Genomic DNA, 18,931 nt, shown 5'->3' with positions numbered 1-18,931 from the left:
CTCAGCACAATTTTAACTGAGGTAATGCTGCTGGTGCTGCATATTCAAACAAATTAGCTCAACTCTCCAAACTACAAACGCATATAATGATGTCTTAATTTACATCTAAAAATACTTATCAAAGAATGAAAACTTTGATGAAGCAACCATACATATCATCAAAACAGCACAAACCTATGTTGATTCCTTTATTTTTTTTCTCTCTTCCAAGCACTAACCCAACCAAATCTATTCTGAAGGACCATTTATATCTATGTGCTCTACCATGTGATTGTGACACAAGGTTTAGGTCTAAGATGAAATGCAGTTACAAGAATAGTCATTTAGAATCTGTTACAGCAAAGAAGCAACTGAAGTCTGACCTGTCTGCCAGGTACACAATGTTAGTGAAAGCTAATCTTTAGTTGCTGGGCAACTACTGTGTGCGCATACACAGCATCTTCTTCATGCTCCGAGAGCCATACAATCTGGCCAGGGTTCAGCTACCAAAATGTTAACACAAGCAAATGGAAAGATGGTGTGTATGGCACAAATGTTGCTGCCATTGCTCTGCTCTTACTAATGCATTGCTGCTGTTGCTGCAGTACTTGCCAGGGTATTTGTTGGCTGGGCTGTTGTTTACAAACCACACATTTAAATCAAACTTACCAAAGCTTAAAGCATCCAATATGGCTTTTCCTTCTGTACAAGCAAACACTAATTATGATGAAACACTCATGATAATGATAATGATGATGATGATTCATAATAATAATAATTATAATAACCATAATAATAACTGTAGTAATAATAATGATAATATAATAAAAATAATGATAATACATTTATGATAGTTCAGATACAGCAGGATGATGCTTATAAAAATTATCATGAACTCTGCACATTTGATAAAGATAAATAAGTTTATTTGTCATATATAACTGAAGACTCGTGTCTATGGTAGTTATTACTTATATGGAAATTATTGACAACTTTTAACCTTGAAATGACCGCTGCCATTCCTCCATGTTGTCTGCCATATGCCATGGCCCATGATGGGATCTTATCTTCCCTGAGAACAACATTATCACTGCTTTACAGCTTTGAAGATGGGTCTTATATCTATATGTATGGACTTGTGGGATCATGGTGGTGGTACTGGTGATTGTAGTGGTAATGGTGGCGGCAGTACTTCAGCAGGCCACTCATCTAAAGTTTTAGTTTGTTCCCCCCTCCCCCCTTGCCTCATACACAATTGTATAGCCCAAAAGAATCCAATTCTGGCTCATCATAAACAAAGGCACTTTTTGAATTGAAGAGACAAAAAATTAAATATATGGTAGCCCTTATTCTAGAGGTCATAAGCAACAACCACCATAACATTAATAAGAAATGCAATAATAAAGTAACCAATGTCATAGTGATTTATCAAAAGAAATACCAAGTGAGAATCCTTTATTGGTATGATGTTTCACTTGATAGAGATCAAGTACATAGTTGTGGTACATAAATCTTTAAGAATATGCAGGACTCCAGGATAAATGGGGGAAGGTCACTGGAACTTAGAGACGTTTTAAGAGGTTGGGGAGTGCCCAAGTACAGGACTGATGGACAAATGAAAAAAAGGTAGAAATAAAGTGATGAGGCAGTTGTCTACTGTTGATGGACAAGATCATGAATGAGGAATTAAGGTGAGGAGGGGAATTAAAGATAGTTTCCCAGGATTTTGTTCACATCGGGTAGCAACGGAATCCGGTGGGGGTGAAATGCTGAACATGCCTCTATTTTCTCTGCAGGAAATGCTTGGAAGCAGCCATCATCCAGAGATCCAACAAAACTGATTCCTCTGCTACCCACTGAGAACAAATTCTTGAAAAGCTACCCCTAGTTGGCCTCCTCACTTTATTTCCACACTCATGATTTTCTCCAACAGCAGTCAAGTCCCACACCTTATTTCTTCCATTTTCGCATTTCTCCATCAGTGGTGAACCAATGTCCTCCTGCACATGGACAATTGATCCCCATCCCCCCTTTACTCTCCCTAGGCTCCAATGATCTTCCCCCATTCCCCCCAGGTCCTCACACATATTCTCAGAGACTTGTGTACCTTGCCTATGAACTTGACAATCGTTTAACAACTGAAACCTCATACTAACAAAGGCTCCATCCTCACATGGTGGATCTTTTGACAGACTTGTCGACAAGTGCTAATTGCAAACGTAATAATGATTACAATACAAAATAAAACTGAAAAATAATATTAACCCTCTCGCACATTTTGAATGTTCTGCACCATACACTTGTACACACACAGGAATTGACTCTCCCTTGCTAATGGATCTGGTATTCTTATGGTTGGATAATATGTCAAATAAAGCACATAGACCCCAATGAGAAATGATCACATAACATATACTGACAGCAAATATTCCTAGGTATTATGTTGAAGAGAAACAAACGATAAACATTAAAATATCAAAGAAGTCATCAGGAACTCAAGAAGCAACTTGAGGTAAAGGAAAGGGAGTGAACGAAAGTGTATAAGGATATTCCCAAAAACATGAGACATTCCTAAGAAAGTTGTGACTGGTGATACCAGAAATGACAGAAGTTTTGACTAAGATTTAGACCTGGTTTGACAAAAGATGCTGAATAGCACAGGAAAAGAGATATACTAAGGTTTAACTGTAGATATTTGAAGGGAAGGGACAATGTATAAAATCAGAAGAGATGGACAAAACATAAGAAAAAGCATTATAAAGAAAAACTGCATAGAACCTCACCTACTTTGTGGATTCATACAAAGCTGAAAATAAACATTGTATGTACCCATAGCCCTATCCCCATTAAAGGATGGTGGCCAAATCAAACCAGACACCCATAACTCCATAATAAACCACTCCCACCAACTCCCCCTTCTAAGCATTCTGGGGATTTCTCTTGCCCTCGCCACACTATACATGAGTCAAATGCAATGCATCAGGAAACATCTACACTAAAGGAGCCAACAACCAAAGCTGGTCTATCCCCACCACTTCACTATATGGCAACTACCTTATCCTCCACATCCACACATTAGTATGGGGAACAATCCTTTGGGCTGTGTCATCCATCCATAATCTTCATACATCTCTATTTCTTGCACTCTCCCTTCTACACTCTATAGACACCATATGCATCCAAAGTCCTCTTCACTCAATCTGTCCATATAATTCTGAAGTGTTCTTGTTGGTTTTATTGCACCATTTCAGCTTTCCACATGGTCATTTCTCATTCCTTCCTTCCATACGCCCTAACAATGATCCACCCTTTAAGACAACTTCCTTCCAACACTTGTTCTCATCATTACCTTCACATTTCTTACTGGCCATTCTTGAAACAACAATCATACTTCTCAAGCATCTCATCTCTAATACAGGCTATTCCTTTCTGCCTCTTATATTCTAATTATGTTCTGTATAAAACCTAAGGCACAATCATTCCTTCACACAACCCTTTTCCATTCATTCCAAATAATTGGGGCCAGGACGGGTATCTGCTGGTGGTGACCTTACGAGATGGATGAAATGAGAGGATTATCTCCATGATGTCAAGCTTCAAAACCAATAAACTCCCTCATCTCCACCTGGTCTCTGACTGGTATCAAGATTTCTCTCTCTATCATATAAACTTTAACTGTTTATTTCATCCACCTTTTCAATAGCTGACAAACTACAACTGGTCCCCTGCTACAAATTTCAGCCAGCGACATAAAAACTCCCACAGTGATGCATCACAGACAAAAGTCCAAAGTTTCTTTCCTTAGAAATCAATGGGAAGGCCTGAGGACTGTTGCTATGATGAGGCTGCAGGTTTTCAGTCAATGAAACTTGAAGCCACAATCATCATTATTCAAGATTACTTATTACTCGTCATCTTTTTTTCATTCCATCTAGACATTCACTTGCTTCCTTTACTCTGCAATTTACTACATCACTCATTTTCCATCACATGCAGACACAAGCTCTCCATTTCCTCAAACCAACCAGCCATCATCAATATTTTTTGGGTCCCACAACTACTCATAACTTTCTTCCCTCACATATCCTGCCAAACTCAGTGACTCATTGCTTCAATCACTCCTTGAGTCAGTCAGATGTTGATAGAGAAACATTGTGAATGTATTACAAATGTTAAAAGAGGTGGAAGTCTGTTGAAAACATATGTGAGTTGGTGATGTTGACAGTATTTACCACTGTACTGTATAGGTAAAATTACATTAGTAGGGTCCTGTCTTTTTACCTCATCTGTCAAACTTGGCTTTAAAAGTTTGTGTCTTTCGATTTCATTATTTCCTTTTTAAGTTATTCCAAATGTTTATCCATCTGTTTGGAATGCTAAGTTTCTTGACATCCTTAAATCATCTTTATTCCTCCACCCCTCCAAGTATCACTGTCCAATCCTAAACAAAAACATCTCCCTTGTCAATTCTATCCACCCCTTTCAGTTCTGAAGATAACCAGGTCGCCTATTTTTCTCCTATTGGGTAAGACTTAGTTTTCCTAATATAGTCTGCCTGTTAGGCTGGATATGATTTTCCACTTCTCAATCCTGTCTGCCAAAATTTCCAGCTACTCTAGATCCGTCTTTTATAATTCTCACACATTTATCATGATGGTCAGACATTGGTCATTCCACCTTACTTTTTGTTTATGAATTGTTACCATATTGGTCCTTTTCCAAACCTAATGCACCATCCCTTCTTCAAATAAACATGCACTTAAGCTGTGAATCTTGCCCACTTCTTCTCTGCATCTCTTATGTATCCAGCTGAAAATCCCATATGGCCAAAGGGTCTTCCTCACATCTAGTGTCTCTATACACTTCCTACACTTCTACATTAATTTTTTAAATCAACATCCCTATTCATGGCAAGAGAATGTTCACTAGGATAGAAATACTGGTAAACTACTGCCCATGACAACATCCCTATTCTTTCATTTTTCATCCACAAAATAATTCTTCTTACAGAAAACAGACTGGAAATTTCTGTTCATTATTTCAGCTTGTGTCAATACACCCCACTGAGCTTTCCTTCTAGTTCCCGTTTGGTTATTTCTCCCTATGCCTCAATTTGCCATCGACAAACCTGTAAAGCAGTTGAGGTCCATTCTTATATTTGGTGACTATTCCCTTTTCAAAGTTTCCTTCTTCATCTATTCAATGGCTCGAGTTGAGTGTTGGTTTATGTAATGTTGCCATGGCTGTTTAATGTTCACATGGATGGAGTGCTAAAGGATGTAAATTCATAAGTGCCAGGCAGAGGTTTGGAATTTGTGGGCAACAACAGAATCTGTCAATTCATTGTTCTAAGTCTCTCTTGCAGGAGACCTACAGCTCCCAAATAACAGGCAACAGTCACTAGTCTGTTCTTGAAGTCATTTAGTTTGAAATATTGTGTTGTTGCCTTGGTGTGGTGGGGCATTGTAAGATGAGTTGTTTGGCATCCTTTCTTTGATGATTGTAAATCAGACAGTTTCTGTAGCCAGGCCTATTCTGTGCTGGATGGTGACCTGAGTGCATGCTAACAATGTCCTTGCTTCCCTTGGTCAGGATTTTTTTGTGGGGCTCAATGGAGTACAGAGTTTGATGGTCAGTTCTGAAGAGCTTGTTTTGTGATCTGAGTGTGAATGTGTTTTTGTGTGATGTATTGTAAAGTACAGGTAGTAGGTTGTTGTACATGTCTGAGTAGTATACAGCTGTAGTTTTATTTTGTATTCAGATGGTCGTGTTCATGCTATTTAACAAAATATGGGAGTAGGGTTGAGGACCCTTGCACAGAACTGTGTGCCTATCATTTTCATGTGGTGTCCTACCCTAACATGGGAGAAGAGGCCTCTTGGTATATCGATAGAATTCTATGAGGAGGATTACGGTTCCAGTGTGCAGGTGTTCTACTGGGGGGGTTTTAATGTATTGTTATTATTCTCAATGTTTAGTTTTGTATTATCTGTAAGGTGTCTGTTTGGGTTTCTGGGAACCATGTTGTGGAAGTGTAGACGAGTGTGACCCTCAAGAACTTTTTGTAGACTGTGATTAGTTTTCTTATGCTGTCCAAAGCCCATGCTTACAACTGATTTTAGCAGGTTTATTTTCTAGTTGATTTCCGCTGTCAGATCTTTGATGAATGGGCTGAAAGTCATTTATCAAAAGTGAGGTCTTGAATATTTGTGTTCTTTTCCTATGGGCTTGGCCATTTAATTTTATTACTGGATATTTCTTCTTCTTGACGGAAGAGATGGAGCAAATAAATTTGAGGGATGACTGAGAACAGGATGGATGGAAAAAGGCAGCCTTAGGTAAAAGGGGAATGTCTGTTGAGAAGAAAAGGGAGAGGGCACAAAATAGGTGAGAGCAAAGAATGATTGTGAATGAATAAATTGACATGCCCTGAAGGGATTTCTTCTCGTATTTTCTATTTACCTGTGAGGAGACAAGGAAGGAGGGTAGCCATATAAATGAAGTGGTGTGGATATACCAGCTTTGGTTGTTGGGCCTTGTTGTGGTGCTGTGTCTTGCTGCATTGCTAATGACTCAGGCTGTGGGTGGGGTGTCAGTGATGGCTCTTCATCCACAAGGAGCTAAGAAATCTTTAAAACGAAATGGGTATTGGATGGGAATGGGATGGACAAAAGTCAGATGTATGGCTTGGCTGGTACCCTCCTTTATAAGAGGAAAGAAGCCTTTTTGTGTATAGATTGATTGATAGGGTAATTCTTTGATTCATGGTTGTCTAGAGAGGGCATTGTAACTGATGATTTCATGGGTGAGGCTTACATTCTACTTTAAAGCCTCTGTTCTAATTTGTTAAGTTAACTTGGGGGTGTTCTTTATTGTCAATTTGTAGTTGCTATGCTGTGTTATTATCAGGTGAGAATGGAAGGACTTAGGAAGTGAATTTATTATTCTTTGCACTTGATATTGCACTTGTGACTGGGGAGGGGTGAAATGGACACATCCAAGACAAAGAGGAAAATTAGATACTCAAGGTTTAGCTGGCAATATTTCACAAGAATAGAAATTATAATCATGATATCTACTGTATAATCTGGTTAACATTTGAATCACATTTACATGGGAAATAAACATCAATTTGACAAATTTGACAAAAGGAAAAGCACAGGATTTGTGTTATGTTGGGTAATTCAAGTGTGGATGAACCAAGTCAACAACACGAATTTGATGAAAATAGGTAAATTACCTGTGAAATGGTAACAAGCAAATACAATTTCTGCATAAAAAAATAAATAAATAAACTACAGGGTAGTACCACTTACTAATGTAATTGCTAAAACATTTGTGGATAAAGTAAATAACTGGTAAAAATACTTTAAAAGTTCTTTTCTGTATGATTACGTATAACCAAATTTTTATGAACTGCATCACCATACTTTTCGAGACGGGGGGGAGGGGACTAACGAACACTTACTTGCATAATTTTTTTTGTCTCGTAGCAGTCACTAAGTTGGACTAAAATAAAACTACCAAGTGTCTTATCTGGAGGAAAACAGACACCAGCAGTACCTCGGAGTGAAAGTGAAAACCTGTTACTTAACTGTTTTCTCTAAACTTAGTTAAGCTTAGTATAAATCTGATTACTACACTGGAGAGGTCATACATTAGTTTCTGATTATAATATTGCACTGACATAGGCTGACTCAATTTTCTTTCTTTAATGCCTATTTCTTAAAGACAAAATGTAGCTATGTTTTACAATTTTTTGACATACTGCACTGTTATTTCTATGAAACTAGTGCTAGTTTATGCCAATAATAATAAAAAAGAAAAAAAAAAAAAAAAAAAAAGGGCTTTTGAGAGACTGGAAAAAAAATGGCATATATTCTGGTCTTCCTTGGCAGTCTCAATGCTGTGAACTGTGGAATTCAAAATATGTAAACTTATTCTGTGCGAGAGGGTTGTTGCTGTCATTAATAAAATAATAATAACATAAACAAAATATTAACTAGGGATAATTACGCAAGGTGGAATTCAACAAATTCCTTTCTTGGGCAGGAGTCAAAGAAGACCTGATGGTTGACAGACAAATCAATATATTTTACTCGGAGGAAAAGTATCCAACTCAATAACAACAACTCAGGGGACATCATCTACAGTCCCATAGGTATATCTCCATGACAGTGAATGTGGCTGTGTTATTTTGCAATGTGGCCCTGGACGAATCGTAGTCATTTCACAAGTTAATTGAGTGCTAATACCTACAATTTCGGTCACAGGGATTCACAGACAAGATCTCTTCCTTGGAAATAAAAATATGATATGAGGATATGAAGATATGAACTATGTTTTGGGCCATACATATAATCATCTTGTGTATGAAATACAATTAGAATAAAGGCCTTTACACCCCCCTCCCAAGCCACAATTTATCCCATGAGAAAAGTTACCAAACTAACAGACCGACTTATGAACACCATTCCTAACCGTCAGTCTCACCATATGGGCCAGGCTCTTTGCCGTGCTTGTAAGTATACAGGACTCCGAGTTCCAGATGCAAGAAAACAAATTCCTCTTTCAACACTGCTTTATGCATCACTTGTGTCCTTTATGTGCACACTCAAGCTACCCCAGCTTGTGTACATACTCACGTCCTTTTAACAATTTTGGCTGCAAACGTCAATCACACTTATAAAATTCCTACACCATCTTCATCATATAATTTATGTCAAAGCCCAAACTGCAAAGGAGCCGAAGTAGAGGGAAGATATGGAAGGATAGACCAGTGTTATACAGGTGTATGGAAGTGTGGGTAGAGAGGTGGCAGTGATAAGGAAGGATGGTGTAGGAGACAATTAAGAATTACAATTTTGTCAACATGGGGGGGGGGACTTTGGATGGTAACAGCAGTAAATAATCTGATACTCTTAAGAATTTCTTTTTTTTTCAACACACTGGTGGCAGGAATACTTTTACTATAGATTCTTTGGGTGCTACCAAGTGATTTTACTCAGCCAATAGAAACCCTTCAGCATTAATGGGTTATTAACTATTTCAATTATACTGTAGGTGGTAAGGATAATTCTTTTACATTGTTCTGGCTGCTGCTAGAAAATCTTATTTCAATCATGGAAACCCCAAGTATTTACAGGTTAACAAGGGTGAAAGAGAAAGAAAATGAAAGAAATTTAAGAAGAGAGGAAGAAAAAGAAAAAAGAATAAGAATAAATAAAATAATAAATAAAAATAAATGGAAAAAAAAAGGGGGGGAGGGGATTGTCTCCTAGGATGCAGCCTACATCACTCCCTCAAGCACAAGGGACGACGAATGCTACGGAAGACAAGGGGATCAGGAAAGAGTAGGACTAGTGATTACGGATAAAACGGGGACAGTAGGGCGGGGCCAACCCGGTTTGGATCAATAGAGCAGTTGTCCCCATTTGAAAACAAAGGTGATTTTTTTCTACAAGCTGGTCAATTAGTCAACAGGAAAAAGTTGTCAGATGATTTACTTTTCATCTGAGAGCCTACAGGCCACTTTTTGGTAGCAGGGCAAGAGAGGGTGGAGTAAAGAAGCATCCAGGATTATCACATAATTATGAAACGCTTATCTGACTGCAAAAATAGTTGACCCACACAATGAATCGGTCCCCCAAGACTTTGCATATTGAACAGCACACAAGACACAGTTTTCAGGATCTGCCTCATGAGGTTCCCACATGGAAGAGGAGCGAGATGAAGAAGGAAGAAAGAAAAGATGATGAGGCTTGGCCAGTAGTGAGGGACCAAGGTGGTGTGGCAGGTCATGATGGGAAGTGTGGCAAGATGGGACCAGGGACCAACGCCCATATACTCCTACGTGGAGCCTTCAGCGCTGTAGACCTCATTGTCCTGTAACGAGAAAAACATCAGAATACCTTAGAACTTCTGTGCATGGCAGAACAATTGGTATTTCCAACGCTAATCATAAAAAAAATACTTTGTTTCACTGATAATAAAGAGTTATTCTCCCTGTTTACTCACATATAGGGGAAATCGTCATATCATCATGCAGATCAAATGGGTTGGTGGAACTATTGGCTACTATGCAAAAAAGGATATCATGCACAGGGAACTACAGCAAGAAGCCAGAGGCTGATACATTTTCGAGGGTACAGGAGTTGGCAGTTAAGGATAACCTTGCGTTCCTTTTGAAGAAGCATTGACACAGACCAAAAAAAGAATTCCTTGTTCTTAACATATGATGTCTCATAATACTGGACCAAATTAAAGTTGTCATCATGATGTAATGGATGAAACAAACACACACACACGCACACACAAAGTTGCAATGATCAAATGTTAAAAATGTATTATATGAAAGTCTACTGTAAGGAAGCAACAAATTGGAGATATACAGGAGTCTAAACACCAAAAAGTGTATAGGAATCTATATTAGGAGGGAACCAAATTTTCAAACAGGGAAGGGTGGAAAAAAAAAAAGGCAGCAAATTTAAAATGAAATAGAAAATCCAAAGATCAGTGAGTAATGCTAAGTAAACAATGCAAATGACAGCTACAAATGACAATGAACGAAGGCCAGTTTCTCCAGAAATACATTCTTCTGGTTTAGCGTATGAAAATGTCACAGTAAAACTGAAAATACATATCGGTCATCAAAATATGGAATATACAAGTTAATGGAATTCACCTGAGTACTGTTAAAGAAGTAAATATAGTGTTATGATTTTAAATACAGAGGTAAGAAATTCACGAGAATTGACAATCAAAGAATTGAAGAGATAAGGTAAACAAACTTAATATGATAGGATTTTGTCTTTCCTCAGTGATAAAGTTAAAATTATTTTTGGCCTTCATGAGGGAATATGCACGCAATGTGATGAATGCATACATATACACTTATATATACAACCTCAGTTCTCAAATATCTTACAAGTCAAACAAATCTGTTCTTGAACAAAAAATTGGAAAACTTTGCTGATAGTCAACCAAAATATCAATTCTCAACCAACACGAATGAAGAAAATGGATATGGGCAAAATTTTGTGGAAAATTATCATCCTGATCAAGCTGTATCCAGTAGAGTAAACTTGTTTTGGTCATTGACCAAATCGGTTCTGTAACAATATTCTTGAACAGGTTGTGGCCAAGAACCAAGGTACAATTCTATATATGTATGTGTATATATATTTACACACACACACACGTATATATATATATGTATGTATATATATATATATATATATATATATATATATATATGTATGTATATATATACACACACACACATGTATAAACTAAAAAAGTTAGTTTTACATGTGTTACATTTACTTCACTCATACATAAATATATAATAAAAATTGAGAGTAATGTTTTGTCAATTTTAACAAAATTTTAATAAATTCACACACACACACTCAAATAAAGGGAGATAGAGCAATTAAGAATGGCAAAAATAAATTTTATCAAGAGAAAATAGAGACTTAAGCTGAGGGGAGGTAAACTGGGAAGAGTAGAAAGCTGGTGAAGTCATGGGGTAATATACTATCAAATATAACATTGAACTATGAAATGACACAATAGGTAAAAGATACAAAGGTGAGAAGAGACATTATACTGGCCAGACTAGACCTGCCAGGACCAACACCAGGTACATGCAAGTGGTCCTGCAATATGGATGACAAACATTTCCTTGCTGCCCATCTTCAAAACCCATTAACACTATCAATTCCACCTGGAGATGCAGCGAATACATGATCTCCAAACAAAACTTAATATTTCTTTTTATCAATTTTGATTGCACTTCCCCCAAAGAAACAAGGAGAGCTGACAAAGTGACTGCTCCTTTCCTATTACCACAAGTTGGAGATACAGAGACAGTTCTATACTAATACAACAAAGATAACATTCCATTATTCATTCTTAGATCTTTGGCAGGACCCAAAGACTGTTGCCAGCTGCTATGGTCCTGCAGGTTTCCAATTAATTTTTGGATCTGCTGATGAGAGGAAAGGGAGAAAGAGATATGTTCTATGGAAATGAATGACCATGTTAGGTCTCATAATGCTATAGGGAGTGCAGATGTGAGATATGAATCAATCAATCCATTGCCCCTGGTCTCTCTAGCACATGAGCTGCACCCTTCAGGCAATCAGCAACATCCATTGGGTTGGTCCAAGTCACTCAATGAAGATATATCATGTTGTTGGCTAGGGATTGTGCGGCATTATAGCACAAGGTGTTATGAGTTTCCTATGTGGTGTATGTATCTTGGGCAGTATGAATCTATGGCCAGGCCTATTCTGTGTTGGTACTGTTTCAATGCTGGATGACATACAAAGCACAAATGTGCCAGTGTGGTTCTTACTAAATGTCATGGGCACAATCACCCCTTCAAATAATCTTCTCTTTGCATCCATCCCTGGATACTTATTTCTCATGCCACTTTTCATTCCCACAAGACATTTCCTAACTTCTCTTCATCTACAATTAACTTTATCTCCACTCCTCTCATTCTCTGCAACATGTGACCTTAAATATAATCTATTCACCTCTTCTAGCCTCTCTCCTTTAAGAATTACCTCCAACTTATTGCCACCTTCACCCCTTGTTTCATCAACTTGATTTTACTCACATTTATTTTCAACTTCCCAAACTCTCACTAACTGCCTTAGCCCTCCTCTGACCCAGTCACAGTGTCATCAGCAAACAACAACTGGCTCACCTCCTACTTCCCTCCACTTTATCTCAAATCCTCAGCTCATCATCCTCGCATTTACCTCCTGTACCATCCCATCCATTTACATATTGAACAGCCATGGTGACATAGCACACCCCTTGCACAGCTCTAACTTCACTTCAAAGGCTCAAACCACTCACTCTCACCATTCCCAACCCTAGCACTAGCTCTGCTAAAATAAAAGCTTTTGACTACCCTTAACAGCTTTCCCCCTATCACATTGTTTGCAATACCTACCACAATGCCTTCCGGTCTACTGTCTTAAACCTTCTCCAAATTCTTGAAGGTGGACAAAATATTCTTACATTATACAAATATTTTTTTGGCAAATCTGCCTTACCACAAAAATTTGATCTATGCACCATATACCTTTCCTAGTCCCACACTGTTCCTCATCAATTACTCTATTTCTCTTCTAATCCTCTCAGCACCCTCTCATGTGCCTTTTCAACTATGCTCAACAAACTGATTCCACTAAAAGACTATATTTACATTTGCTCCCTTTTCCTGTGTAAAATGGAACAATACAAGCAGTACTCCCATCTTTTGGCAATTCCTCTCCCTTATTCCCTTATACACACATAAAACAACTTCACTAGCCAAATCCACTATAACCATTCCTCCCTTTGTCAGACACTCCACAACACCCATCCAAACCAGGTGCCTTACCAACTTTCATAACTTTCAATGGTCTTTGGGAAAGTGAGAAATACATATATAAAATAATTAACTATGAAGCAAACAAGAACATCCCTTTAGACCAGGTCATTTCTTTAGCCACTTACGATCACTCTTCATTCATTCCCATCTTTCGGATTCTTGTTTGGCAGACATCCCCTCTAAATATAAAGACCCCTTTACCTCATTCATTCATCTTCTTGGGCTTCCTCTCATGTTCATGCCATCCACTTTTGCTTTCAACATTCTTTTTGCTTGTCTTTCCTTGCTCATCCTTTACATGTGCTCGAACCACCTCAGAATTTTTTTTTCCTCCTTCTACACTGACAGCTCATTCCACACCCATTCTCTGCCTCTTCTGGGTGGTGTAGCTTAGGAACAGAGTGATAACTTTGCAGGTTTCTGGGTTTGTGTTTGCCCTGTCCCACACTAGTTGGCAAAGGTGAAGGAGTACTAGCATCTGCTGAGTAGTCAAGGCATGGCAGTGAGCCAGTGCCTAAGACTTGCCCTGAAGTCTACAATACTCTCTCCAGGCTTTTGAGCTCATGAGTAAAACATGACTGTTCATAACAATAACTAGGCTCGTAGTGGTTAAGGGCATTTGTTATTTCATCATAAGTGGTTTAACGAATGGAAATGACATAGAAATCATGTAGTGAGCACTGAAACAATTTGTTGCTTTATGAGAAGATTAGATAACTTTATGACAGGTGGTAAGGGGCATGGAACTCCTTAGTACAAGCCATATGGTCTCTTGCAACCTTTCATTCTTATGTTCTTAAGGTATGTTGACCAATTACTTATCTAAATGCATAGTAGCTGGAGATTCACATAATTACATCATTGGTAAGAAGGAAGATGGGATTACTGGTGGCTGGCTGGAGAGAGGTAGTTACCAGCTGAATTAAGTGGTGATTGCATTATTCAGATATATATATATATATATCCGATGGGGTGTGTGTGTGTGACATTAAACCATATCATCATCATATATATATATATTTGTGTATTTACCTAGTTGTATTATACGGGAAGGGAGCTATGCTCATGGTGACCCATCTTTGTATCTTTCAGCATCAAGTTTTTTCTTAAAATCTTGAACAGTGTATGCACACACTGTTTCCTTATCTAATTTATTTCAGGTATCCATCACTCTATGTGGGAAGCTATTTTTCTTCAGATCTCTTCTATAGTTATCCTTTATTGAGTTTCTTTTCATGTCTTGTTTTTCTATTGTCCCATTTTAGTAAATCATTCCTATCTAGGATTTCCATTCCTTTCATGATTCTATCAATAGTCAGCAGATCTCTCTTTCTCTTCATTGTTCCAGAGTTGGTAATTCCAATTTGGACAATCTTTGTTCGTATATTAATTTGGAGAGAGTTGGTTCCAACTTTGTTGTTGCTCTTTGTATTCTTTCTAATTTCTTTATATTATTTTTAGTACTGGGTAAAAAAAAAGAAAACTTGCACTTGTAAGAACAAAAGAATGAAGAGTGCAAGAGATTATAAGGCACTGGGCAGTTCCATGTCCATTACTACCATTCCCATCCACAAAGTTATCTAACCTCTTAAAACAACAAAGTTTACTCACCACATGATTACTAAGTCTTCCATTTGTGAACCACTCAATTGGTAAGCCAGTTCTTGCCTATTTACTTCTTAAATCTAAATTTGTCCAATTTAAATCCATTACTATGAGTTCTGCCCTGCTGTCTTAACATGATAACCTTGCCTGTATCACCTCCACTTTCCTCACCTCATTTCTCACTTTATCTAACCTTACAGGGTCTAACAGATAAATCCCTACAACTTCTTATCACATGTTTTAAGATTAATATCTCGGGTTATGATAAACAGAGTTATGAAATTTTCAGTATATTTAGAAAAGGCAATAAGAACAATGATTTCATTCAATGTAACCACCTTCAGCTGTTATGACGCTTTCAATGCGTTTACGAAACTTGGATACAGCGTTGATGATCTCAGACTTTGATAATGAACCCACAGCCTTCTTGATGTCTGTCTTCAGGGTTGTTATACTTCTGTGTGGCTTGTCACATGCCTTGGCCTCAATTTGCGCCCAAAAATAATAATCTAAAGGGTTTAGGTCTGGTGAATTTGAGGGCCACAACTCTTTGTTCCAGAACTGCACATTTGACCCTTCGAGAAGGTTGGTGGTCCTCTTCGCTGTGTGGGCTGGAGCCGAGTCTTGTTGGAAGACAAACTGGTTGCCACTAGCCTTATCTTTCATCCAGGGTATTATTTTCTCTTCTAGAACTTTGCAATAGACAACGGCATTGACTTTCTCTTTGTTGTTGAAGAAGTGAGTGAAGACGTCCCCCTCAGTTGACACCACACAGAGCACCATGACACTTGCTGGTTTTTTTGTCGTTGTCTTGTGTTGAACCTCTGAGGATGAGGAGGCTATCCAGCGATCATTCCGCTTATTGAAAGTCGCATCAACCGTGAAAATCTTCTCGTCGGAAAAAAACTTGATGACTGAGCTATTCGACTTCATCCAGTTCAACAGCTTTTGGCACCTGGTCAAGCGGATTTCTTTCATTTTTCGTGTCAAAAGATGTCTTTTTCCTTGTGAGAATGAGGTTAATCCTAATTTCTTTAATGCTCTGTGAATTGTCATTGTGCTGACACCTCTCTTCTTTGCCAGTGTCGATAATGGTAAGGCTGGATTCGCATTGACACTTCTCTTGAGACCAGCTAAAAAGCGAGGTGTTAGAATTCTGCCCCTTCTGGGCTTGTGAGCAGCTCGTTGGTCTTCGCCGGTCTCATCAAAACGTTTACAAACATCGTAAACAGTTTGTCTGGAGTATTTTAGCATCCTTATTATGGCGCTAGGAGTGTGACCCGTGCGACGAAGTTCGCATATGGCTGAACGTTTGGCTTGTTCCATTGCTTAATGTTTATTGCACCGGTGCTAGTATACAACTGGCTAAATTATTAGACAAATGGAAGTATCTGGAAACAATCAGAATTGCCATATGTTACTTTTTAAGTGCTTAAAACCTCTTCAAAGTTTGTACGGATTTATCTGTTAGACCCTGTATAACCCCTACCATACTTCTCAGACATTTTATCTCAAACATATTCAAACTTTTCCTCTCTGCCTCTCTTCAATTTCAAGTCACAGTGCCCCACACAGTGCCGCAGTACAGTCACAGTGCCCCACACAGTGCCATCAGCAAAGTCACTTTGTATAACCTCCTCTTTGCATCCATTCTCAAATGCCCATTTCTCATGAACTTTTTTTAATTCCCCCCCCAAAGGCATTTACTTGCTTCTCTCAGTCTACAACTTACCTCCACTCCTCCTTTTCCTGCCACATACTACCCCATATACCTAAAACTATGCACTTCCTCCACCCCCTCTCCTTTAAGATTTACTTCTAACTCTCTGGCATCCTCCCCCCTTGTACATCTTATTATCTTACTTTCACCCACATTTACTTTCAACTTTCTCCTATTGCATACCTTCCCACACTCCCTTAATCACCCCCCTCTCTGATCCTACCTCAAATGCAGTGATGTCAACAAACAGCAACTAGCTCACCTCCCACTTTTCTCAATTTTCTTTAACGATCTCCACTCCCCTGCCCATAACCCTTGCATTTACCTCCTGCACCACCCCATCATATATACTGAACAGCCATGGTGACATGAAACATCTTTGATGCAGCCACCTTCACCTCAAACCACTCACTCGCTCCATTTCTAATTCCAACATAGGCTCTACTAATCCCATAAAAAATCCTGATTGCCTGTAACCGCTTCCCCCAATCCTATACATCTCCAAAATCTCCCACATTGCCTTCCTGTCTATGCTATCATAAGCCTTTCCCAAATCCATAAAGGCCCAAAACACATCCTTACCTTTTGCTAAAGCTTTATCACATATCTGTCTTACCACAAAAATATGATTCACACAACCCCTGCTTTTCCTAAACCCACACTGTTCCTCACCAATTACTCCCTGTTCCTCTCCTAATTCTCTCAAATTAAAACCCTCCCATATGCCTTCCCAACTACACACAACAAACTGATCCCTCTGAAACTACTACACTCACATGTCCCATTCTAAAGTGGAACTATACAGACACTCTCCAGCATTCTATACTCCCTTACATACATTAAACAACCTCACCAGCCAGTCCACTATTACTGTACCTCCCTTCTTAAGACACTGCATGACACCCATCTAACCCAGGTGCCTTACCTGCCCTCATTATTTTCAAAACTACTTGCATTTCATCTTTTCTCATTTCTCCTCCACTTTCCTTTCCCATCATTGTCATTTTCTTAGTGCCTCCCACTGCTACTACTAATCCCTCCCATCCTCCTCCATGTTTAACAGCACTCTAAAATACTATGCCCATCTTCCCCTTACTACCTCTTACATTAACATGTGTCTATCTGTGCCTTTTACTTTTTCTACTCTACTCTACTTAACTCGCCTCCCCCTCTCTTAACTTTCTTTCAATTTTTTTTTTATTACTTTCATTGTTTTTTTTTTGCCAAACTCCTACCCCACTTTATATTTGCTCTCCTTTTTCTTATTTTTGTTTCTCTTCTTTTTTCTCTGAACCTCTCATGTTTCTCTCATCCTACTTTGCAACCAGTCCCTGAATGTTTGCTTCTTCCCTTGTACATCTTATCATTCCACCACTCACTATTCCCTCCCATTCTTCTTGTTCCACATACCATCTTTGCACACCTTGTCACTCCCTCCTTGAAATACCCTCATTCCTACCTCTATCCTTCACCACCTCCCACACTTCTCTTGGCTCCTCCTTATACTCCTACTCCTTTTCCTTTTCATTAAAAATAAACTCTAAGCACCTCCCTTCCTTCTGCTCCTTTTCCTCCTTCACCTATCCTCCACTCTCAACTTACCTTCCACTAAAAATTGACCTAACATTCCCCCCTTTCTCCCCTAAGAACTTGGAGATCCAGAACTCTTCCTACCCTTCTCCTGGATACCACTATATGGTCTATTAATGCCTTATTAACCACCCACTCCCATATGTGCTTATGCAATAAATCCTAATGCCTTGTTAGTCCTATTCCTGGCACTAATGCACTGTTTCCTGGATTTAAGGTCTGGCCTCACTAACACCCCTAAGTTGTCCTTTTCACATTTAGTTTTCTTTATTATGGCATTATCTAAGCTATACCTGATAGCAGAAATGTCAGTGGAAACAAAGTTATCATTGTAGCTCCCATTAGAAACTCAACATTTAATTTATAATCACCAGTACCTGAGTAGACAGAACTCCCCAAAATTTATAATGTAGTAACACATGGCAATTCTACATTATATCACACTTTGTAGAAACAAACCAAATGATGGATTAGAGCTCTGAGGAAAAACCGCACACAGTACTATCATAATGATGGAAGGTACAACAAGTTATGTTAACATGTTTTTCGATGACACAAAGATCATGAGAAGAATGAAAACTATCAGCTGTTGCAAAAATATCGAGACACTATATTTGCCTGGAGCCAAGAATGGAAAATTAATT

General features: G+C 38.5%; 1 protein-coding gene across 6 annotated transcripts in view; it reads right to left on the bottom strand.

Moving 5' to 3' along the window:
- Positions 1–62: 62 nt before the first annotated feature.
- alph (protein phosphatase alphabet) overlaps positions 63–18,931 on the bottom strand; it is a 66,049-nt gene continuing 47,180 nt past the window's right edge. For all 6 annotated transcript variants that reach the window (XR_012967621.1, XM_076208807.1, XM_076208805.1 and 3 more), the window contains one exon: positions 63–9,864. Coding sequence is in view for 1 of the 6 variants with exons in the window: in XM_076208810.1 (XP_076064925.1) it covers positions 9,829–9,864 (36 nt within the window). In the remaining 5 variants the exon portion in view is untranslated. The remainder of the gene's footprint in view (positions 9,865–18,931) is intronic.

Source organism: Oratosquilla oratoria, chromosome 25 (assembly GCF_046742065.1).
Source record: "Oratosquilla oratoria isolate Oo_2021 chromosome 25, ASM4674206v1, whole genome shotgun sequence".
In the NCBI taxonomy this organism is placed as follows: Eukaryota; Metazoa; Arthropoda; class Malacostraca; order Stomatopoda; family Squillidae; genus Oratosquilla; species Oratosquilla oratoria.
Note: the sequence above shows the minus strand (reverse complement) of the source record. Positions and strands in the feature narration are given on the sequence as shown.